Genomic DNA, 24,642 nt, shown 5'->3' with positions numbered 1-24,642 from the left:
AGCTTGCTTGGGTTGACTCAACATGTGCAGCGCTGAGTTAAGTCTGTACTACATACCAGTCCTCTCTCAGGTGCACAAACACATAAGTTACTAATGTATGACATGAGGTAAGTTGTCTGTGCTTGTTGCCACTTTAATTAGAGCATATGTATTTACATGGGATGAATTTGGTCACAACATTTATTTTCTTAATTTAACAATGTCCAAAATTACCATTTTTTTTTTTTTTAATATTTATAAAGCAGTAAGAAAATAGACAATTTAAATATATTAGAAAGGAATGATTATGATATGCAAATAAATGTGTTGCTACATAATTAAAATTTTCCCCCAGTGAGGTAAAACTGACATTTGTGTTTGTTTTTTCCAGAGCAACAAGGCTAGTATGTGCAATGACAAAAAACCCCAAGGGACACTGTGTGTGATATATTGTGCTCAACGTCCTCAACTCATCTGACACTGTAATAACTACAATACTTCATGACACTCATCACAACCTTTAAAAGTGATCCTAGACCTTGTTTGAGCAACGGCAGGCTTCAACAAACGTGGTTTTGAGGGTAACGTCTTGACTTAACCCAAATCTGTAATTTTCTAATTATTAAAGGATTAGTCCACTTTTAAATAAACTTGATAATTTACTCACCACCATGTCATCCAATATGTCCATGTCCATGTTTCTTTCTTCAGTTGAAAAGAAATTAAAGTTTTTGATGAAAACATTCCAGGATTTTTCTCCTTATAGTGGACTTCAATGGGCACCAAACAGTTGAAGGTCAAAATTAGTTTCGCTGCAGCTTCAAAGTGTTCAACACGATCCCAGATGAGAAAAATGGAAAATTATACAAGTTTTAACCAGAAATGCTCATCTTGAACTAGCTCTCTTCTTCTCCTCTATTTGAATTCCATTAGTTCAAACTTTGACCTGTGGAGGGCAGTAATACGCTTAGCAGTGTCTACACTGCTGGAATTCAAATAGAGAAGAAAAAGAAGAAGAAGAAGAGAGCTAGTTCAAGCATTTCTAGTTAAAACTTACATAATTTTCAATTTTTTTCAGAAAATGAGTGATGGTTTCTCTAGATAAGACCCTTATTTCTCATCTGGGATCGTGCTGAACAATTTGAAGCTGCAGTGAAACTAATTTTGACCTTCAACCGTTTGGTGCCCATTGAAGTCCACTATAAGGAGAAAAATCCTGGAATGTTTTCATCAAAAACTTTAATTTATTTTCGACTGAAGAAAGAAAGACATGGACATCTTGGATGACATGGGGGTGAGAAAATTATCAGGAAAAGTGCATTTAAAAGTGGACTAATCTTTTAAGCACTCATTAATAATTATTGAATATTTAATAAATATTTACAATTTGAAAGACAATGGCATTAATCGAATAGATACCTGTGCTGTGAACCGCTTCATCAATCACCTGTGATGTTCCTCAAGGCTCCGTGCTGGGACCAATATTGTTTCTTGTATAATTCTGCTCAACTATGTGATTCAGCACCACAATGTAAAATTTTATTGCTATGCATGACATTTGAAACTTTCCTCAGCTAAATACAGAAAAAAATAGGTAGCATGCTCAGAGTTTCAAGGTTACAGCAAAACTTATATTACACTGTTAAACAGCCTGTGATATCTAAACCTATTTCTATTTTTTACGTCTCATTAAAAAGTGTGGTTTTGCATCTAGCAATATTTAAGTAGTAAGGATTTTGTCACTGCAAGTTGGATTGTTTTATTATAGAATTTACTGTTATATGTACCTTTATTTATATATTTAAGGTTTTTTTTTTACCTATAACCATTATGTATCGTGAACCACTTTTTTGATGCTAAACAAATAAGATTTATTATTTACTATAAAGTATTATCATTAAGTTACTAATTCTGAATTAAAATTCAGATTCCGAGTAGCGCTGACACGGTTACTGGGGAATTATTGAAATTGTGATTCAATTTGGTTAAAAAAGAGCTGGCTACATAACAGCAAACATCCCTTGAGTTTTCATTGATATAACAGCCATTTGTTTTGGTTCTTTCAGTATGGTTCCTTTCTAGGACTTACTGCATGTGTCATGACATAGCCATTCCTATTCCACATTTAGAAAACTTCTCTCATGGTTACCTAATGTGTCCCATGAGAGTGTGACAAGGTTATACACCTCCCATAGATCACTTAAACTTCAGGTGGACCTTGCTTGCACCATGATGTTTGGCACAAATCTGTTGTCTTATTTCTTCAGTCTGACCTAGAAAGACCGAATCCCAGAATGGCAGAACATAAAACAATAGATCATATGATCATATGATGGTGTTGTGATATAATTAAGGGAATAATTTTCATATGATAAATGAGTAGCACGGTAAAAATCTTGGTTATATAAACAAAAAATCATCTGGTGGTTATAAGTTTTTTTTTTTTTTTTTTTTTTTTCAGTTGCATTTGTCGTTTCTCAACAGTGCCAAGTCAGATTCAGTGTGTGAATTGAAGTGCAAGAAAAGTTTGCAGTTTCCAATAAGAATATAAAAATATTTATTCAGATTGATTGATTTATTCTCCATGCATTATTATCTAATAAACGAAAATAGGTACATGAAAAAAAACAGGTCTTAGGTATAATAATTAAGCATAATAATTCCTAAATAATTTTAAGAGTGTGTGCAACATCACACAATGAAACATGTATTTACTTCGTCGAAGGTGGCACCCTGCCTGACCGTCATAGCCGTACATGGCACTACAGCACTGTGATCGCAGGGGTCTCGACCAAGGTGTTGAAAACAGAGTTAGTGGGGGTGTTGGTAGTCATGTGTCGTCATGTGCATGCCAGTCTCCATCAAAGCATGGATGACATCACCATCAATAATGCAGATAGCTCATCAATGACCAACGGGAGGGGGCTTGTGCATATAAAAAGAGGAAGAGTAGCCCCAACGCACAAATACGACACCGAACAACACATGGACCCTCTCAGTACAGCAGCTACCAAATACCAAAGCAGTCAAATAAAAGATAACAAGACTTGGTAAGTTCAGAGGCCATTGTCTCACTATCACAGACACTTATAGAAGAAATTAAAAGTCTCTAATAACTTGCCCTACAGGTATCACTATGTTACCCATACGTTCTTTGGAGAAAATCATGCTCGTCTCTGCGCTGTGGGGTCTTTGCAGTTTGATCTATCTGGAGGGAGCACCACTCAGGTAAGAGAGAATAGGATGCAACGTATTGGTCCCAGATGTTGGTGTTGTTTATAAAATCTGACCACTCCATATCTCCGTCTGCAACAGCAAGAGGTCAATCAGTGAAGTTCAGCTCATGCACAACGTTCGGGAGCACAAGGAGATGTTAGAGAGGCAGGACTGGCTTCAGCTGAAGCTGAACAATATCCTCATACCCTCATTAAATGACTCCCAAAAGGAGCAAAAAGGGAAAAACAACAGCCCATCTATCAGACGTTTAAGAAAGGGGGAAGGAGCGACCTGGATCTCGAACTGACGACTGATGTTTTTGAAAAGCTAATGAACTCTGAATAAAGATGAAAAGTGTTTTCTCAGTAACGTCAGTGCAGGAGGAGGACACAGTAAGTGTCAATTAAAATATACTGCTCTACATGGAGAAAGAAAGTGCACTGCTTTACTTATGTCTTTAAATAGTATTTTTATTTATTTATTTGTAAATATTTGTTATTTAGATATTAAAGCATAATGTTCATACCCTGTGTAGGACACACAAAGGACAATGTCTTAACCTTGTAGTAGGCCTATGCCTTTAGTCAGTGTTTTTGTTTCTGTGTAGTGCAGTACTTACTCTTTAAATGTTTTTTTTTTTATTATTATTTATTTTCAAGAAAGATTTGTACTTTTTTTAGACATCCAGCAATTGCACTAAAATGTGGACCAACTGGATCTGTTTAACTGTACACCATATTACATACACAACAACCTAAGACTTGATTTGTGTTGATCTTTCTTTCTTTCTTTCTTTCTTTCTTTCTTTCTTTCTTTCTTTCTTTCTTTCTTTCTTTCTTTCTTTCTTTCTTTCTTATTGTTTAACAACTTGTAATCCGATCGATTTGATCAAATAAGGCCCACTGACTCCATCACGTAATTCTCGCGATACTTTAGTGAAGTCACATTTCCTGTCAGCAGTTGGTGGAGATCAAATTCGCATTTTGAGAAAAAGCTGATGGTCCTCTTCAAATTTTGATGGTTCTTCTTTTCTGTTTACCTCACGGGAGAACACCAGTAATTACTTATTTCATAAACTATGCTCACGACACTGTAAAAAGGTAAGAATTTGTATAATTTTTAATCTAAACGGCGTTTGTTTTGTTGGTTAGCTTCGGTGGCTAGCTAATAGTTCTGTAACGTCCGCTGAGGTTTCGTTTGTAAAAACGAGTTCGCTGCTTTACAACAGACCAGACACATAATCGCACACTTACTTATAAATCCCGATTCAATTAGTAAGTGAAGCGTGTCAGATAGTGTTTTTTTGCTTTCGTTTATTTTTTTGTCTTGTCATGTATCTCTCCAGCCATTCGCGAGACTTCGATCAGTCATTGATTAGTTGTCGCTTTCGGCTATCAGATCGGAAGAGTTCTTAGAAAACATTTCAAATAAATAACATTATAAAACATGATTATTTACACTTAAGTGGCCCTAAACAGTATTTTGTCACTTAAATTCTCTGAATCATGAATTATATTCGCAATGATTCTTTTAAAAATATATTTTTAAAACTAGTAGGTGATGTTACGAGAACTTCACTGTAAAAATAAATCTTAAAAATAAAAATGACTTCTAAAACAACATATTTTCCTTTTATATCACAGTAAATGTATTTATTTTATTTCCTAATTGAATAAGGTTCACCAAATAACAGGTGTTTTTATATGTTTTCCCTGTTTAAAGAATATAATAATTTCCAATCCCATTTTCAAGGTTCAAGGTTGATTTATTTATATAGCACATTTAAAAACAGCAAGCATGGCTGACCAAAGTGCTAATTTTCACTAAATTATATATCATAATGTCATCTAAAGAGAACAGCTATATATAAAATCATGGAAAAGGTTCAAAAGTAGCGAAATCACATCATATTTGTAACATCACATCATAAATAGTTAAAAATGACACTTATGTAAATACTTAAAGGATTAGTTCACTTTCAAATAAATTTTCCTGATAATTTACTCACTCCCCATGTCATCCAAGATGTTTGTTCTTCTTTCTTCAGTCGAAAATAAATTAAGGTTTTTGATGAAAACATTCCAGGATTTTTCTCCTTATAGCGGACTTCAATGGAGCCCAAACGATTCAAGGTCAAAATGACAGTTTTAGTGCAGCTTCAAAGGGCTTTAAACGATCCCAGACGAGGAATAAGGGTCTTATCTAGTGAAATGATTGTAATTTTTGGAAAAAAAATGTAAATGTATATGCTTTATATAAACAAATGATCGCCTTCCAAGTGGTTCCGCACTTTCGTATTCTTCAAAAAGCTTACGATGTATGTCCGACGCCTTCCCTATTCTACTCACTGAACGAATGCGGCTCCCGTTCCGTTTTTTTCTGTAGTGATCGTTTCGCTAGATAAGGCCCTTATTCCTCGTCTGGTGTCGTTTAAAACCTTTGAAGCTGCACTGAAATTGTAATTTTGACCTTCAACCATTTGGAGTCCATTGAAGTCCACTATAAAGAGAATAATCCTGGAATCCTTCATTTCCTTTTGACTGAAGAAAGAAAGATATGGACATCTTGAATGACATGGGGGTGAGTAAATTATCAGGAAAATTTATTTGAAAGTGAACTAATCCTTTTAAACGTGTTATATCTAAAGCAGTGATGTATAATTGGTTTAAGTGGCTTAAGTGTCCAAAAACCTTATTCGTATGACAAAATATTTCTGTTAGCTAAGGAACGCAATGTAAAAGAAATGGATGTGATGAAAGCAGTTAATTTGTAGTTAGTTAGTGACATTATATTAGGTCATGAAAGAAACCGGTCTGCTTGTTCTTGTGAGGACACGACCAGCATCACATGAGTTCTGTAAAAGTGTAAATACTGCAGATTACTCACACACTGCACAGGATGATGAATGTGGCAATTCACTTCCTCGTAAGTGTTTACTAAATCTACTAGTTTATCTACTTGAGAGTCACTTAACCTACAGTTTTCAAAGGTTGATGACAGTTTGTTGTTTGACTTTGCAAGACATTTGACTCATAATATTGTGCAGCAACAATATGTTTATTTACTTTGTAATCTAGAATAGAATATAAGGTACTTGGCTCAATATGTATGACAAACTGACCCAGGGTTTAATATCAGAAGTCTGTTATTTGGCCAGTGAACGGCTGAGGGAGAAAGGGGTGGTCTGGTCTCTCTCTCTATGTATTTGTTGTTTTATTTTAAGGGACTGGTTTAAATGGACAACTATCTTTGGAATTTCCTGAACTCTTAAAACAACAACCGAAGTGCTGTGCACAGAGGGAGTGGTTCCGCAGACAAATGTCTGATTCATATCCCGTCTTAATGGGTCTTTATCCTGTAAGTTTTAGGATTACATATGTCTGACATGTAATTTGACTTTCAAAAGAGACTTTACCATGATACAGCGATGCATCAGAATGGTACTTTGATATCTATCACTGTACTGTATGCTTACTTTAACATGGGACAAGTCTAAAAACCATAGTGGTACTATAATACTGCTTTGTTCATTTATATTCTACAGGTGTGTATGCATGCACACAATGCGTCAGTTAGTTTAGTTGGGTGACAAACATCACGTTTCTCCTGTATTACATTTGACTTCCAGCTGATTTTACCCCAGGCACTTCCTGATCAACTGGAACAGAAGCTGTTCGAACACACCCTTTCTCTGTCTCATCTGCTGCCTTATTCACTCTGTTTATTTGGAAATTTACAGTTTTTCTCAATCGCTTTGGCTCAGTTGTCGAATGAGACTTTTATATGGGGGTAGAATTGTAGCAAAATTCCAAATAAATCGATTATGATCCACAAATAAGTGTAAAGATATTCACATAAAATAATCGTATGCACAAATGAATAGAATGAGATCCACAAATATATGTTAGGAGTTTCCAAAAAATAATTGAATTCACAAATAAATAAAATGAGATTTGCTAATGAAAAACATATTCACAAATATGTTTTTATGTCATGAAAGCACAACTCTGCCTGCATTTATTTGTGAATCGCCACCTGTACATTTGTGAATTGCTTTCTGTGCATTTGTGGATCTCTTCCTGCGCATTTGTGAATCACCTCATGCATTTGTGGATCCTGAAACAATTCTAACGTCACGACTTTAGACTTTCACAAATAGGTTGACTCCACCCACCGACCGACTACTCAAGCCAATCGGATAACGGCCGCGTTGCACTGAACAATCGCAGCACAATATCGCTACAACCAATCACGTTTTGCTTTACAATCGGGGCGGTCTCGTCCTGCATTGGCTTAGACAGGAAGTAGAGGGTTCTTAAACAATGGTACAGTAAAAAGAGTTTTAAAATTTATATTTTGTTTATATTTATTATTTACAAATGCCAGAGAAACTGCTCTCTGTTATGGGAACATCAAAGGTATGTTGGATACAGATGCATTATGGAAGCATAAATAATTAGCTATTAACTTATCTAACTGGATTTAACCTTTTGATAAACATGCTAGTTTGCAAAATAGATTAAATAGTTGTCACATAACAACAGCATTTCCCAGTTTATCAAACAAACGGAGCAGCAAACCAGCTATTAAACATTAACAGGCCCTTAAATAATATTTTAAACATTGGTTACGTTAAAACATTTAATTATTGTTTGTAGAGAAAAATAAATCCAAGGTTAAATCCAGTTAGATAAGTTATATTATTTTTTGTGGATATCTTTACATTTATTTGTGGATCATAATCTATTTATTTGGAGTTTAGCTACAAATCTACCCCGATACTTTTATTCCTCAAAACAATAAGTTCAGGTCTCTGAACAGTTAGTTTCTTGTTCATATCAGATTTGAATTTCTTATTGATTTAAGCAATGTGCATGTGTTTTGGCACGTGCAAAAGACATTTGTCTAAAATTTGCACAATATCTAAATGCACATGATCTCAACTGATGAGTTGTTTCTCAGTGAAATTGTCAAACTTGTCACAACTTTTAAACATTTCTTTCACATGCAAAATGACTAGTGATCGACCGATATTGATTTTTTATAACCGATACCGATTATTTGCATGTTTATGTACCCGATAACCGATATGCAGAACCGATATTTATTTACTGTTATACTTCTGTTTTTGACAATTATTACAACACAAATGAGCTGAACAAAGCATTTTATTTATAACAATCACTATTAGCTGGAATATATAACATTGTCAGGAAAGTAACAAACAAAACGGCATACATCATTGCATTTTCCAACTAGTGTTATTAATTATTATGTTTTGTCGGTCTAGATCATGAAATGCTTTCTGACAAAGTGCTGTAACTTATCTATGCATTTACACAAAACTATAAATTGGGCTACTCAACCGCGATCGCGTGTGGAGATACTAAATAATTTCCACAGAGCTGCATTTATTTAGATTTGTATTAACTAAATAATGGTTATGTAGTAAATCAAATGATTATATAATCTAATAAAGTTAAACAGCACTTGCCAGTTGGCATTTTATGATCTAAATTTAATCTAACGTTAAATCATGAAATGCCAACCGACAAAGTGCTGTTTGACTATAATTTAATCAACCGCGATCGCGCATGGAGATAATAAATAATTAATTTCCACAAAGCGGTAGGCTATATTTATGTGTATTAGCGAAATAATTATGTAGTAAATGATAATATAATATAGGGTGTTTAAACAAGATAATCTTGTCAAAAGTTTCATTCAGTGGCCGTGTTTAAGCCTCCTGATCATCCATCAGTTGCTAAGCAATATGAACAAACTTTTTCTTCTAGACTAATGGTGAGCAAATACAACAGATAGAGAATTAAATTCAGCGCTTTTATTTTCAACATGCACTCATTCACGTCTGTTTTATTTAATTCATGTAAAGTTACGTCTTTATTGGGGCAGGACATGACGAATTACACTCAATGAGTTCGTCTCAATTGTTTAGAAACAAGCTGCATAAATTAACTACATCAGGAATTTATGTCTCAGATCTCATTTGTGCCTGTCTGTTATGTTAAATAAAGTTGATTAATTAAAGCAAACCAAGTAGAACATATACTTTACCTGTGCACTGAGTTGTTGTTGACTGATCTCCTCAGACGGAGGAAGTCTCAAAACGGCCACAAGATGGCGCCGTAAATCGGCGAATCCGATACTACAAAACCGATACCCGACTATGGAAAAATGCTTAAATATTGGAAAAAATATCGGTAAACCGATACATCGGTCGATCACTAAAAATGATCCAATCAGTTATCAAAATCTGTCAGATATGCATGTATATTCCATATATAACTTTGACATGGAATGTCTGCTGAATTGGCAAATGGCCTGCCATTGTAATGAAATTGGAATAACAATCTTACCAATCAATCAATTAAGTTTGCAAGCATACAGTAGGCTATGTGGGGTTTGCACAGCACAATTATTACTATTTTTGAACATGGAGGAACGTCTAAATCCTGAAATAGCAACAGCCGTTTATTTTTGTAGAAATATGTTTCATGTAAGCTGAAAATTCACAGTTGCTTGTTGCGGAAGAGCAAGATGTGTAAAAATGTGTGGTGTTAGGGGAAGACATAATAGAATATGTCAAAATGAACATGAAATGAAATTGGTATTTAAAAAATATTTCCAGGGTAATAAAGCATGTAAACATTTTGATCAGTATGGCTCACACAATGACAAAAATACTTATTTTGATGGCACTGGCCAATTTGACACAACTAGGTTTTGAATAGGACTGGGCGATATATCGCATGCGATTGTCACGCGCATTTCGTCAGTAAAGCCAGTTCCCAAGATCCCAGAAGGCGATTCATCTGCGAAAATGAACACGATATTGCGTAGCTTGTCAGTGATCTACGGCTCTGTCTATTAAATGCCGCTCCATTTGAAAGCAGGTGATGGCGATTTAGCGGTAATCGGGAAACCAGCCTTACTGACGAAATGCACGTGACAATCGATGTATCGCCCAGCCGTAGTTTTGAAGCATGAATTAAAGGTGCAATATGTAATATTTCTGTCCGTTAGAGGTCACTAGGTGTAGCTTGATTACGGCAAGTTTGAGCACGGAATCTTGGGACGTGATCTTCACCTCACAGCTGGTGCAAAAGAATAGGGATTAGCTACTTCACAAAATAGTGTTTTTCTCTGAGGCATGGTAAAGCATGGTTAAAAAAAAAAAAAAATCAAGAAAATTAGATTTAAACAATAAGACTTAATGTGTTGAGCTATATAACAATTAGTTTTCTGTTTATAAATGTAACCAAACAGTTGTTCCCTTGTCTATTAAAACATGTAAATATTAAATTTGGTGTTTCCATGGTTTTTACAAAATAAAACCGGAAACCGAGGGTAACGTGGGTATGATGCAATTGACAGGCGACTCCTCTCACATCCCAGAGCCTTGGTTAAAATTGCAATTTTTTCACAATCTACAAATAGTTGGAAACATTTGGGATATTGTAAGTACTCAAGTTAACAAAATATAACACTGGCCTAGTGGTTTTTGGATATTTTACTTCAAAAATCTTACATATTGCACCTTTTAAATGTTTTGGGTGAGTAACTACATTTTGCAGACATGCTATACAGTTCTGATGTTTCAGCGAACAGTTGTGACAGTTGCACTTACAGTTTAGAGAATGTTAAGACTGTTTTGAGAAATGTGCCAAAGCGATTGAGGAAAAACTGCAGTACTGACTCTAATGCTACATTTCTGAGCATCTGACATGAACAAGTGTCATGTAAATGTGGTGGTGGTGTCAGTTGTATTTAAGGGTGTTTTGGGAATGTTTCTTTGCAGTTCAGTTTATCTGCATGTGTTTTTTTTTTTTTGTTGTTTTTTTTTTTACTTTTTTCATTAATCCAATATTTGCCAGATTCCAATTTTAACTGAAAATGACAAATTAATTTACTCGCAATGAAAGCTATAGAGCTGCCTCTGATTGTAGGTTATTACAGCTGTATCAGTATTATAAAATGCAGAGTTTAACTTCACAATGGCTGCTAAAAAGGACAACAAAGTTATCAAAGCATTCAGCTCCGTTTCCATGTTATAGTTTACGCAGTCGTCAAGGCTGGTATGTACAGAGCCGTTGAGAGAGAGATGGTTCTGTGCTGCGTTTTGCAAAAGCATTGTAAGTTTATCATATAGCCACCAATGATCTCTACGATCAATTTAGGCTTACGATGCTTTTGGGAAACGCAGCCCTGGGTCTGTAATTGTTGGGCAGCCACACCTTCATTTTCAAAAGTCTCTGTTTTGGTCCGTTTACACTGAAACGCATCCTAAGAGTTTTAAAACTAAAACGGGGTCTTCAGCATTTTCAAAGGTCGGAGTAGTGTAAAGGACAGGCGTAGCTGTAGCAAAAGTTAAAATGCACTAGTGCAAACAGGGCCTTTAGTTAGTGTGTAATGTTGCTGCTTGAGCATAAACAGTATCTGCAAAGTGACAGCGCTGAAAGTTCAATGCACACGGAGATATTGTCTTTTAAAGTTATGGCAGTTTATTGCCTACAAAAACGGGCGGTTTGGACTACAATGAGCTTCTTCCCGGGTTGGTGACATCATAAACCCTTGCTATTAACATAAACACTGCCCCCGGGAACACGCAACAAAGTGGGCGAGGCCATGTGGCGCAGCGTAATGAAAGCGAAAGAGTTGTTTACACCGAACGCGAGCTGTGCGACGCGACGCGTCAAAAGATATAGAACCCATTATTATCTGTGATATTTTCTACACTGGATGTGGTGCTGAACACAGCTTCCTGAATCTACACTAGTTTAATGCTGGATTTACACAAATACTTTTACTGAAAGATGAAGCAGTTCCTACTTTAAAAGCAGAAGCTGCTGTTTATCAGCCCCAAACTGTAAGTACGTTTTATTGTTTGTCTTTTAAACGTAATGTTATAGTTCTGTTGCTATTTTTAATGCATCTAGGACGTATACAAAGAGCAACTCGTTTTTGCTAGCCAGTTAGCTAAATTCTAGTGCAACAAACACCAACAAACTTCTATGTTCATAGACAAACAGTTGTTCATGCTATAAATTAAACGCTACCTTTACAAAAATGCGACTACTCAGGCATGTATTTACTACAGGAAAGCTTTAATCAGGATAAAACTGTATATTAAAAGCTAAAAAACAGCAGTGACAGCATCGAAACACTTTGACACAAATACTAAATGAAATACCATTCATAAACGTCCTTTAAAAGCAGTGATTGGAGAGGTTCTGCTTTATCCTCTTCATCTGGGTCTGATTTGGCTCAATTTTATACAGCAATGTAGGCGCTATTATTTACTTTCCACCTAAGTGCGTAACTACGAATGGTAAGGGGCGTGGCGTTTCCGGACGCTTCAGCAAATCACGACAGACTGGGCCAGTAACCAACCTGCTGACCAATCTGAGCACATTGTGTATGTCGGAGGGAGTGGCTTCATAGAAGCTGGAAGTCAAACGAGCCGTTCATATGACAGTGGAAATAGAGGTGTAGAATTAAGATAAAATATATGAAAAATACAGCATTTAAAAAAAAATGAAGCATTAAGATATGTTAAACTGTGCCCCCAAAACACAATCAAGCCTACAAAAAAATGTAACCCCCCCCCCCCCCCCCCCTCCCTTTAATGTCTTGTACAGGACAGGATGTGCAAGTGACAGATGCTTGGCAAGGTTTGATAGTTCTTCATTAGTTTTATAAGCAAACTAACTTCTGCCATCTTTATTAATTAGTTTTGGGTGTGTTGAGTGAGATTTACCCATTTTGTTTCTCTGTGTTGTCACATTTGCCTGTTTTGTGTCAGTTTGGGTAGCACACTGCCACATAGCAGAACAGCAGCATAAGTACTGAAATGAGCAAAAACATGTTGTACCATTTGAAATAAAATATATACTGGTATTTTTCCAGTACCAGTATACTGCACAACCCTAAAGAGCAGTGATGCACCTGAAAATGCAAACTTTTGAAAACGGGTTTGAAAATGCATGTTTTTGAAAACAATACTATCGTCTACTAATCTGAAAACAATACTGTCTACTAATACTAATACCTGTACATTACAAAAACACGAATTTGTGAAAATTATGTCATGCACATGTATGTATGTAGGCGCTTAAGCCCTGGATATGCTTCATTTTTTACGCGTATGCTAGTGTATGCGCACAGTCCAATGCACAGCCTTGCAAAGTATACTTCGTTTGACTAGTACGCACACAAGCATTCGACGCATGCACAGTTTTGAGCAATCTCTCGCCACGAGTTACAACCCATGTAAACATCTTTGCTTGAGTTGTACAAATGAGGGTACTTTCTAATCTCTTCACACAATCTCTCGTCTATGTAGACCTCCATTGTCACTGTAGCTTGCATGCGTTCCGGTCTGTTTATGCAAGGTTTTTTGACTACCTTGTGAATCGACGCCCCCAGCGCACAGTTGCCACCTTGTGGATAAACTAAGTACGCATAGTTACAAAAATCCAGCGGTGCATGTAATCTTCTGATGACGAAATTCATGTCACGCACACTGTACGCTGACTCACTCGTATGTGTAAAAAGTGAAGTATACTTTGGTGTTTATGAATTTTTGCTGATCCATGTGAATGGGGATAATTTTGGACAACTTTGTCATCTGTACACGAAAAGGAAAAACTTTTTCATTTTTAGTACATCGTTGTTGTTTAAACGTATCCATTGATATTCATTTTAATTTCAGTTTTAGTTATTTTATTACATCAAGTTAAACTAAATGAAAATTACTGAAATGTTACCTTGGCTAAAATAAAAGGTTTTATATACAGTGCTTCCCACAGGTTTGAAATATACTTGCGGTGGTAGCCGGGCGAAAAATCCTCCTATTACCCACGGCACAAAAATGGTCTACTACATGTGACAAACAAATAATTTGTGATTTTTTTTTTTAACAGTATTTTTAATTATTGAAATTAAGTTTAATTACATAGCATACTCTTACATTTAATTACATACTAATATTATGCATTATTATGCATTGTAAATTATGCTAAATTACAGCATTTAAATGGTTCTCCTTTTCCTATGTTCTCCTTGCTGTCATATAGTGTCTCTCTCAGTGAATGATTTTACTAGTAATATTTATAAAATGAATAATATGTGTCAAATAATGTTCTTAGTCTTTTGTTCCTGTGGGGGAGACTACAATAATTTACTATGAATTAAATGGAAATCAAATTAAATACAATTTGTGTAACCAAAATGCCAAAAAAAAATTTTTTAAATTACTTTGACTTTTGACTACTTGACTTTTAATTATAAACAACCCCAGAATACACCGGGACTTTTATTTTGAAATGTCTGTACTATTGCAGGCTGATCCTTCAGATTCTTACAACCGTATAAAATATTTTATATAAAAGCCATGAAGTAGACATTGTAATAATTCATCAACTTGAGGGCATTAGCAATCACTTGGCATAATTCTGCGCTTTTCACTGATCGAGAATCACTTTGAAGCAGTCTGAGGCATTGTTGCGCGAGCTTGTAGAAAGCGCAACAGCGCCGCCTTGTGACTTAACGAGCAGGTACGAAACAACTAGCTATTGGATATAAAAGTATAAGAGGATAAAAATAATAAAAATGTGTCTTCAAATATACTTGGGCAGCCGTTATTATACGTGGGCGGCCCGCCCAAGTAAAGTCTGTGTGGGAAGCACTGATATAATTTCAGTTAACATTTATTTTATTTTCAATAAAAATGTTTTTTTAATGTTTTAGTAAACTATAACAACTCAGAACATTAATAATAATAATGGTCTCAGTGTTGCTATGCAGAGATGTGAACAATCATGACATTAGCTCTCTATGGTGTTGTCAGACCCATTTCACCTTAAATTACACTGGGAGTATGTTCCTCTTGAGAGCCGCTGAATTGACACTGGGTGTTGTATTCAGAGGTGTTTTCTAAGGTTTCTCTCTTTTTTCGCTTCCTGCAGTGGCCAGATGTGTTAGTCTGGACTTGAGACTGTCCAGGTGAAAATGAACATGCATGGTGCCAGCGGAGGCTGTGACCGATCCAGAGATCGACGGCGCTCCAGTGACCGCTCTCGGGACTCCTCGCACGAGCGTGCCGAAGGCCAACTCACACCCTGTATTCGCAACGTGACCTCACCCACACGCCACCACAACAGCGGTGAGAAAACACACTTTGTCGTTTAGGTCCAGTTTGGCTGTTCATAGAAGTCCTGTGGTTTGTCATCATTTTGTGTGTCATGTGAGCAGATCGCGAGGGCGGCTCATCGCGGCCCAGCAGCCCCAGGCCTCAGAGGATCTCTCCCAGCAGCAGCAGCAGTGGGGTGGCCAGCAGTCGTAACAGTAGCTTGTCCAGTTCAGACGGCACCTACAAGAGTATGGTCCCCGGTGAGATGGTCTTCGTCTATGAGAATGTCAAAGATGGAGCCCGCAGCGTCCGCACATCAGAGAAGGTCACGCTCATCGTGGACAACACTCGCTTCGTGGTGGACCCCTCGATTTTCACAGCACAGCCCAACACCATGCTGGGCAGGTTAGGAGCAGACCGCTCATCTGATACAGGGTTAAAGATCACCTCATCATTTTGATTGTCTTCTAAACTCCTTTATGTTGTTGAAAATATTTGTGACCACATTGCATTTGTAGTGGTAATGCTAATCTGACTTGAGGTGTTAGAGAAAAGAAAAAGAAATTTAAATTGATATGCATGCATATGAGACATATTTTAAAAACTTTTAAGTCCTGCTCAAATTAAAAAAAAAAAAAAACCATATGTCCATACAGAACAAACCCATACAATCTGAAAATAATGTATCTCTTTTACTTAAACAGTCTCACATTCCACTGCACAACATTACATACATGCTACACAACCCTCTATGGACGCACTGAAGCTTGAGTCGCCATTGGCTAGTACATTTTTTTATATTTTACTCTGACTTTTTACATGGAATGCAAGAACAATGCAGCTGAGAAATTCTACATAAATATAAAATATAAATTTCAAACACTATTAAAGTAAAGTAAACAGTCTGTAATAAATAAGAACAAATATATCAATCAAACTACTAGCAATAGCACAAATAAACACAATAGAACAAAGATACATTTTAAAACTGTGCTTTTTAGGTTTTTTGGGTAGATCTAAAAACTAATTTTAGTTTAAATAGCATTATGCATAGTCTTCACTGTATAAATTAAATATAGATGAATCCTTATTAAAGTTACAAAAGTTGTTGAGTCAAAAGCAGTGATTTTTTTTTTTTGTGAGTCTGTTGTTTTGGTTAAAGGGTTAGTTCACCCACAAATGAAATTTCTGTCATTAATTACTCACCCTCATGTCATTCCAAACCCGTAAGACCTTTGTTTATCTTCAGAGCACAAATTAATATATTTTGAAAAAATCTGAGATATTTTTTAACCTCCATCGAAAGCAACGAAATCTCTCTACACCGGCTCAGTATTGTTCAGACGTAAACATGGAAGATCTGCAACGTAAATACCGTATGCGAATGACAGGGCAGAGACAAATTTGTTAAAGTCGTTATTTTTGTTTTATTTTTACACAAAAAAAAGTTTTCTCGCCGCTTCATAACATTAAGTTTGAAGCACTGTAGTCATGTTGACTATTTTGTTGCTTTCAATGAGGATAAAAAACCCTCTCTTGGTTTCATCAAAATATCTTAATTTGTGTTCTGAAGATGAAAGAAGGGGTGTAGAACAACATGAGGGTGAGTAATTAATGACAGAAATTTCATTGCATTCACTGCATTTTGACACAGTTTTGTGTGAAATTGTCTATTCGAGTGCAAAAGACGTGAAAGAGAGCTCAATTCAGTATTCATGTGCTGTCAGCTGCGGCTTTCTGGGTGCGCATTTCGGATGTGCAGTTATCTTTTGCGTCTTCTTATGCCATAGAAGGAAAGCAAATGGGATTTGGGCTCCAGGATAGGCAAAAAAACACCATAAAGTACCACAACTTACTTCACATATCTCAAGGCAATGTTGACAGTGCCCTTTAACTCGTCTCAGCCTTAAAATAACGTGTAATCTGTCTCTTTTTGATACATTTTTCTGTTCTTGTTTCAAAAAAAAAAAAAAACATGTCTGTCTTTTTTTTTTTTTTGGTAGAATGTTTGGATCTGGACGGGAACACAATTTCACCCGGCCCAACGAAAAAGGAGAGTATGAGGTGGCAGAGGGCATCAGCTGCACTGTATTTCGGGCAATTCTGGTGGGTTTTTGTCCCTAGATATATGCACACATTAAAGCGGGTCACACATCAGACGCTGTGTGTGGCTTGCATGTACAGAATGATTACTTTTAGGGCCTGTTTGTACCTGGTCACTTCATGTGTTTTCTCTGATCCATTTACACTTGGCCACATAAATGTGTCTCTGCAAAATGAATAAAAATCCGATCTTCAGTTCCTACGCTGTATACAAATTTAATGGTGTTCACGTCAACAAAAGCAACAGATGTGAGCCATCTCAAAAGTTTCGGAAGGGCATTTACACCTGGTCTTTTCACGATCAGACCGTTATCCCATCATAGAAAACGCATGAAGTGACCATGTATAAACAGGCCCTTATTTACAATACCTGTGCCTTTTCCCACCTGTGGTGTGGTATGGCATGATGTTTTGTTTCCCACTTAACAAGAAGCTACAGTCACTCACAAATTCTTAGCTCTGGTTTCAAATATAAATATTTTATCTGAAGTTCTACTAGGATGACTTTCATCAAGGTAATCCCTAATTCAATAGATGTCAGATCAAAGCTTGTTAATCAGAAGACAGTGCAGTGAAAAAGTTTGATAGGTGATTTGTGTGTGTAATGAATATTTAAGGCAGGTCTGTGGTTTGGTCATAGACTTTTGGGCACTTTGGGCTGCTTCGTCTCTCAGAACATCTTATAATGAGCTTTTAAATAATGCCATTAAGTGCAGCATAAGCCTGTCATCGGCTTTGCTCTATATCCTGCTGTAATGATCTTTCACTGCAGTGTCTGTTATGTGTCTCAGGGCAGTGTTTATTGTGCCGCTGTAGCTCAGAGTGCTGTAGACAATCAATAAACTCAGATGAGTGCATTCAAACGATGTCACTGACTAGAGAGGATGGGTTGAGCAGCACCGATTTAAACTGCAGAACAATACTCACTAGAGGGGATGGGGAATGGGATTTGGACAGAGTCTGGATTTGAACCTGCATCACCTTTGTGAGCTCGTTGGCTCTAACGTTTCAAGGGCACGTGGTCTACTGCAGATGTGTCTGATGTTCAAATTCTGACTGGTTTTCTGCTGAAAATTAATTTCATGTAATGGACTGTAATCAGTAAATGGCTAATATTAAAGTTCTGCTTTTTTGTTGTTTAAATAATTAACAAACAAAACACTAAAAACTAAAACCATTTTAAATGCTGCAAGAGAATTTACAGCATTATAATGTGAAATATGAAAATCAGATGTTTTCGTCGCAACAAGCTAAAATTATTTTATTTAATTATTTTTTAAAGATTAGCTTTAAGTGAGTTATAAAAAGATCCCTTAAATGAAAAAATATGGATTAATTATTCATGCAGTTTAAATATTCAGTAATGTTTCTAATAAATTAAAAGATCTATAATATCGACCAGTAACTGAAAAAAAAAATAAATAAAAAAAAAAATAAAAAATATTATTTTTGAATTTGTAAATAAAATATACAATTTCAGTGTTTGTACTTCAAAAAATCATAAATTCAAATTAAATAAATCAATGTAAATGCAGTTTCTTAGTAATGGTTTGTGAAATTCACTAGCAATTTCTGAATGAAGATTGTACATCAATTTTTTTTTCAGTGTAGTTTTAAAGGGATAGTTAATCCAAAAATGAAAATTATCCCATGATTTACTCACTCTCAAGCCGTCCTAGGTGCATATGACTTTCTTCTTTCAGATGAACACAATCAGAGATATATTTAAAATATCCTGGCTCTTCCAAGCTTTATAATGGTAGTGAATGGGAGGGCGGGGATATTTTGAAACCCAAAAAAGTGCATCCATTCATCATAAAAATAATCTATATGGCTCCAGGGGGTTAATAAAGGCCTTCTGAAGCAAAGCGATGCATTTTTGTAAGAAAATATCCACATTTATAACTATAAACTAAAATAACTAGCTTTCGGCAGATGACCATAAACATTCTGTGCGAGTCGACTTGCACCACCCGTGATGTATGACGCAGGATGTAGGAGTATCGTAAGTTTAGATGCCTCTCATGGTTCAAACAAATATGGCTGGGCAACAAACTCAGGCTCCTCTTCTCTTATACGGAAATTTCTCATTTTAGACTTTGAATCAGAGGTCACTGTTCTGCTGCAAATCAATGCATATGGCCATCTGCTGCAAGCTAGTTATTATAGTTGATAAAGTGTTAAATATTGATATTTTTCTTACAAAAATCCATCACTTTGCTTCAGAAGACCTTTATTAGCCTGGAGCCATGTGGATTACTTTTATGATTTTTGCTTCAAATTGTGTTCGTCTGAAAGAAGATAGTCATATACACCTAGGATGGCTTGAGGGTGAGTAAATCATGGGATAATTTTTGGGTGAACTATTCCTTTAAGTCTAAAATGTTCTGGCTACCGTCAACATTTCTCTAGTTAGCTGACCGTGAGCAGCTGGCTTACATCCATGTAAGTGCTTTTTCGAATATTACCTTTAAATGCAGTGTGTAATATATTGGTTTGTGAATGTGAAAGGTCTGCAAAGTTTTAAAGATTGAAGCGCACAACAAAGAAATGTATTGTCTCCTAAATGAAAGAATCGATTCTGAACTGCCAAAATGACGCATCAGTAATTCCAGTCTCACTTCCTGTTACAAACACTTTGATGCATTTCCAAAGGATGAGAACTCAGGCTAGAATTGATACAGAAAAACTGATGCCATCACTGTGTATCAAGTACTGATGATGCCTCCGGAGGTGAAATTTAGATACGGGAATGGCCGTTTCCTTTCCGACGCTTGCTGTAAGCGGAATCATTGATCCTTTCAAACACTGAGAAAAGAGGTGATGCTGCAATGTATGTCATGAGAAAATTTGTGTCTTTTGACCTTTGATGCATGTAACCCTGTTGTTGGAGACCTCCAAAACGATTAACATGGCATAATAGGGGCACTTTAAGCAGTGCAGCTTCTGTAATGACATCTTTTGTGTTGTCTGTTCTTTTTCTAACTGGCAGGATTACTATAAATCTGGGATAATCCGTTGTCCTGATGGAATCTCCATTCCCGAGCTAAGGGAAGCGTGCGACTATCTGTGCATCTCTTTTGACTACAGTACTATCAAGTGTCGAGACCTGAGTGAGTAAATTGTCTGCTTCTTGAAAAACCCATCCTGATGAAGTGAGATTAGTCTACTGTCAATGTCATGGTGGATTTTAACCATGTTCTGCCAGATTTCCCTGCTTTGATTTTCCACAGGTTGTTGCTCATTGACCCACTTTGTCTCGTCAGGTGCCCTGATGCACGAGCTGTCCAATGACGGCGCTCGGCGGCAGTTTGAGTTCTATTTGGAGGAGATGGTGCTCCCTCTGATGGTGGCAAGCGCTCAGAGCGGAGAGAGGGAGTGTCACATCGTAGTGCTCACAGACGATGACGTGGTGGACTGGGACGAGGAGTACCCGCCTCAGATGGGAGAGGAGTATTCACAGAGTAATCACACACACCTTTCTGTATTACCTTAAAAACATTTCATGAGTGTTTTCAGTGAAGCACCAAATTTTTTTTTTTTTTTTTTACCAAAACCAAAATTTAAAGCTTTTTATTTAGCTGAAAAAATCGGAAAAATCTGCTTTTAAAACTGATTAAAGGGTTAGTTCACCCAAAAATGAAAATTCTGTCATTAATTATTCACCCACATGTTGTTCCAAACCCGTAAGACCTTCGTTCATTTTCGGAACACAAATTGAGATCTTTTTGATGAAATCGGAGTTCATCATTATTTAATCGGTTCATCATATAAAGCAATTTGGACTAACCTGCTCAATTCATATGGATTAGTTTTACGATCCCTTTATGTACCTCCAACGTTTCAGTTGTGTAGGCTGTCTATGGAGGGACTGGAAGCTCTCAGATTTCATCAAAAAGATCTTGATTTGTGTTCAGAAAATGAAAGTCTTACGGGTTTGGAATGACTTGAGGGTGAGTAAATGATGATAGAATTTCATTTTTGGTTGAACCAACCCTTTAAAGGTAGTTTTATATACACTTTTTAATACAATTGTTTTTATTCCAATTCATGATTAGTAAACTGTGGCTATAATAAAACATTAATTCAAACATAGGCTACATTAAATAATGAAGACCTCACTTACAGGTTGTTAAAATATATAGAATATGTAATATAGTGCATTTATTTATCAAAATGCTCCTATGGAGTTATTTTTTTTTTTAGATAACTATCCAGCTATGAACATTGAATGACTTTCCTAAATAAATAAATGTAACATTATGTGACATTGTTCACTAGCTGACATCTTTCTGTGGTTGAAATGCAAAGATTTAGCGATTTACATGACTTGATAGATTTCAGTAAGTTATACTGGTTCTTTAAACATACCTTCTGATGTTCATTCATGTTTATTTTGTGCTGTAACTAGTTTACTAGTTCATGTGCCTCTTGAACTAAGTTAAATTGAAATTAATTAAAAAATAAAACAAAATATTACCTTTTAATATAATTTCATTTAATTTTAAAATTCATCTATATAACATTGTCTCTCTATATTAAATAAATATTAAAGCAGAAATAAGGAAGCTGTAAAGTAATCAGTCATTTGAACTCACTCACTCCTGCACTTTCGCACGCTCTCAGTCCTCTCTGCGTTGGATTTTGGGAAATAGTGCTTCAGCGAGCGTACACTCCAAATCCGAGTGGATTGTGGATATAAAAGTAGTGAACGAATGCAAGGAGTGTTGTTCACTCAGAATTCAGACACCACTACAAAATGGCCGACACCCAATATAATGCACTATATAGTGGATAGGGAGCGGTTTCGGACACAGCTTTTGTTTCATATTAAAAGTAATAACGCACAAGCTTATTGTGATTATTGGATGGCAGGTGAGCTACAAATAATGTTTAGTGAACTTTTGTTCAAGTATCATCAGAAAACAGCACAGACTAAATGATTGATCCTGGGATTTAAGAATAGATATTGGTTCATAAAAATAAAGACTGATTAAAAATGAGAAATCACTATTGTTAATCCATGTTTAGCTGTTGTAGTGCAAAAAATAGACGCTGAACACAGTCAAAACTCGCCATCTGACAAGCGCTAACATCATTAAACATCATTTCAGTCAATGATTTCGGCCCTCCATAACCATTTCAGCTGAAACTGATGTTTTGTTTTTTTTTGGGGATGATATTTACATCTTGGTGCATCACTAGTGTTTTTATCTGTGGCTACAACAAATATACTACTTTTTTCCCCTTTTTCAGTTATATACAGTACAAAACTGTATCGTTTCTTCAAGTACATTGAAAACCGTGATGTAGCCAAATCGGTTTTAAAGGAGCGAGGACTTAAGAAAATTAGGCTGGGAATTGAAGGTAAGAATCCTTTTCACTTTCTATTTTTACAATATTACACCTATTTAGTCAAATATGTAATTTTATTTTACTCATTTAAAGAAAAAGTTCACCCAAAAATGAATTTCCTCTGCAATAGCAGAAAATCAAATATGACAACACGTGTCAGGTTCGACTTCACTGACATTTGATCATGAAAAAATTGGGAACCGATGATGTTCATTGTCATTATCTGATGTCATGAATACTTACACAACATTTACTCAAAACTTACTACAAATTTTAAAATTATTTACTATCCATTGATAAAGCAGAGTCAGTAAAATCCGGCCAAATATTAGCTGATACATCAGTCTGTCTCTAGTCAAAAGGGGCCATATAGTGAAGATATAGTGAAGAAGACACAACTTTTGAATATCAAATCTGCATTTTTAGGTTATCCAACATACAAAGAGAAGGTGAAAAAGCGTCCCGGTGGTCGACCCGAAGTCATCTACAACTACGTCCAAAGACCCTTCATCCGCATGTCCTGGGAGAAGGAGGAAGGCAAGAGTCGACACGTGGACTTCCAGTGCGTGAAGAGCAAGTCCATCACGAACCTGGCAGCGGCCGCGGCAGACATTCCCCAGGACCAGCTTGTGGTGATGCACCCCGGACCACAGGTGGATGAACTGGACATTCTTCCCAACCACCCTCCCCCCGGTCAACACTACAGCAACAACTTCAACAACGAGCCTGACCCCGACGCCCCCTCGCCTGCCGTCTGAGAGCAGACGCCCCTTCACAGCATGCTGCAGCATGAACCAGAGTGACACTATAACCAGATTGCCTTCTGCACCTCCTCCACAGCCTTAGAGCCTCAACTGTCTAGTTACTGTATTTAAAAAAGAAAAACAAAAATACACCGTGGACTTGGGATACTGGCATGGGCAGTGCTCTCTTGTTTCGTCTCTTTTTTTACTTGACCAAAGGAAGTTTATTTTTGTTTGTTTGAAATGAAGTTAGCAACCTCACTTATTTTGTAATTGGGCCTATTATATGATTATTATAATTACTGTTCTTTTCCATTTGACTATATTACTGAAAAGAGTTTAATTATGAAGTTCCTTTCACTTGATGCATTTGGGTTTGGTGCCACTTTTTCTTTTGGAAAGCTCTTCCCCCCCCCTTGATCTCCTCAGGAGGTTCTTTTGCCTGGTGAATAAATGCAGTGTTTTTCTTAGGTGGACATTAATTTATCTGCTCAAGATCTGTCTGTTCAAGCGCTTGAAAATCATTGTATTAATAAAGATATATAATATAATGCACTGTGTTAAGTTTGTACATGTCAAGTTTGATTTTTGTTTTGCTGATGTCAATGTTAGAACAGTATAACTGGGCTTAACAATAGTTCAACTTAGTATTGATATACAGCAGCAGCGTCGAACTCATTTTAGGTTGAGAGACGGATGGGGGAAAAAAGTGCACTGACAATTAGCCTACATTACTGACCCTACAAACCACAAATTAATAAAAATACAAAAAGAAGCACTGCTTTTGCTTGCAATAAACCTTTACCCCCATTTCAACATTTATGTTTTCCTATATTGTGTGAACAGTGAGCTTTCTGTGTCTGGTACAGTTTTTGCTCTGCTGGTGCATCTCCTCTTTGCATCCGTCTTCAGTGTGCCCCGTAAGGCCTGCGTTTACTCCCACACAAATAACATTTTGGGAAGTGATTGTAAAGCAGTCCGGAACAGAGATTTATGACCGGTGCATTTCTATTTTCTCTTATTGTTAAAATCATCCCCTGGGCCGGATTGGACACCGTTGACATCCTCTGCAATACAACTGGCTAGATCCATTTT

At 36.4% G+C, this 24,642-nt stretch overlaps 2 protein-coding genes across 3 annotated transcripts; both read left to right on the top strand.

The window, feature by feature from the left end:
- Nucleotides 1-2,914: 2,914 nt before the first annotated feature.
- Nucleotides 2,915-3,938, top strand: pth1b (parathyroid hormone 1b). The gene is made up of 3 exons (XM_067401857.1): nt 2,915-3,029; nt 3,108-3,207; nt 3,295-3,938. Exons 2-3 carry the CDS (start codon nt 3,116-3,118, stop codon nt 3,500-3,502), a joined length of 300 nt encoding a protein of 99 aa, XP_067257958.1. The 5' UTR covers nt 2,915-3,029; nt 3,108-3,115; the 3' UTR covers nt 3,503-3,938.
- Nucleotides 3,939-4,135: 197 nt separating this feature from the next.
- btbd10b (BTB (POZ) domain containing 10b) lies at nt 4,136-24,098 on the top strand. Of its 2 annotated transcripts, none has more exons than XM_067400175.1 (8): nt 4,136-4,295; nt 15,183-15,379; nt 15,469-15,751; nt 17,350-17,452; nt 20,442-20,562; nt 20,716-20,913; nt 22,706-22,816; nt 23,231-24,098. In XM_067400175.1, the coding sequence occupies exons 2-8, from the start codon at nt 15,226-15,228 to the stop codon at nt 23,560-23,562; spliced, it is 1,302 nt and encodes a 433-aa protein (XP_067256276.1). In that variant the 5' UTR covers nt 4,136-4,295; nt 15,183-15,225; the 3' UTR covers nt 23,563-24,098. The 2 variants fall into 2 exon arrangements, with proteins under 2 accessions (XP_067256276.1, XP_067256275.1); XM_067400174.1 differs by having other exon boundaries at nt 15,469-15,781.
- The last annotated feature ends 544 nt before the right edge of the window (nt 24,099-24,642 follow it).

The sequence above is a fragment of the Chanodichthys erythropterus genome, chromosome 11, assembly GCF_024489055.1.
Source record: "Chanodichthys erythropterus isolate Z2021 chromosome 11, ASM2448905v1, whole genome shotgun sequence".
NCBI lineage: Eukaryota > Metazoa > Chordata > Actinopteri > Cypriniformes > Xenocyprididae > Chanodichthys > Chanodichthys erythropterus.
The sequence above is the reverse complement of the archived record's forward strand: the minus strand, read 5'-3'. Positions and strand labels throughout refer to the sequence as shown.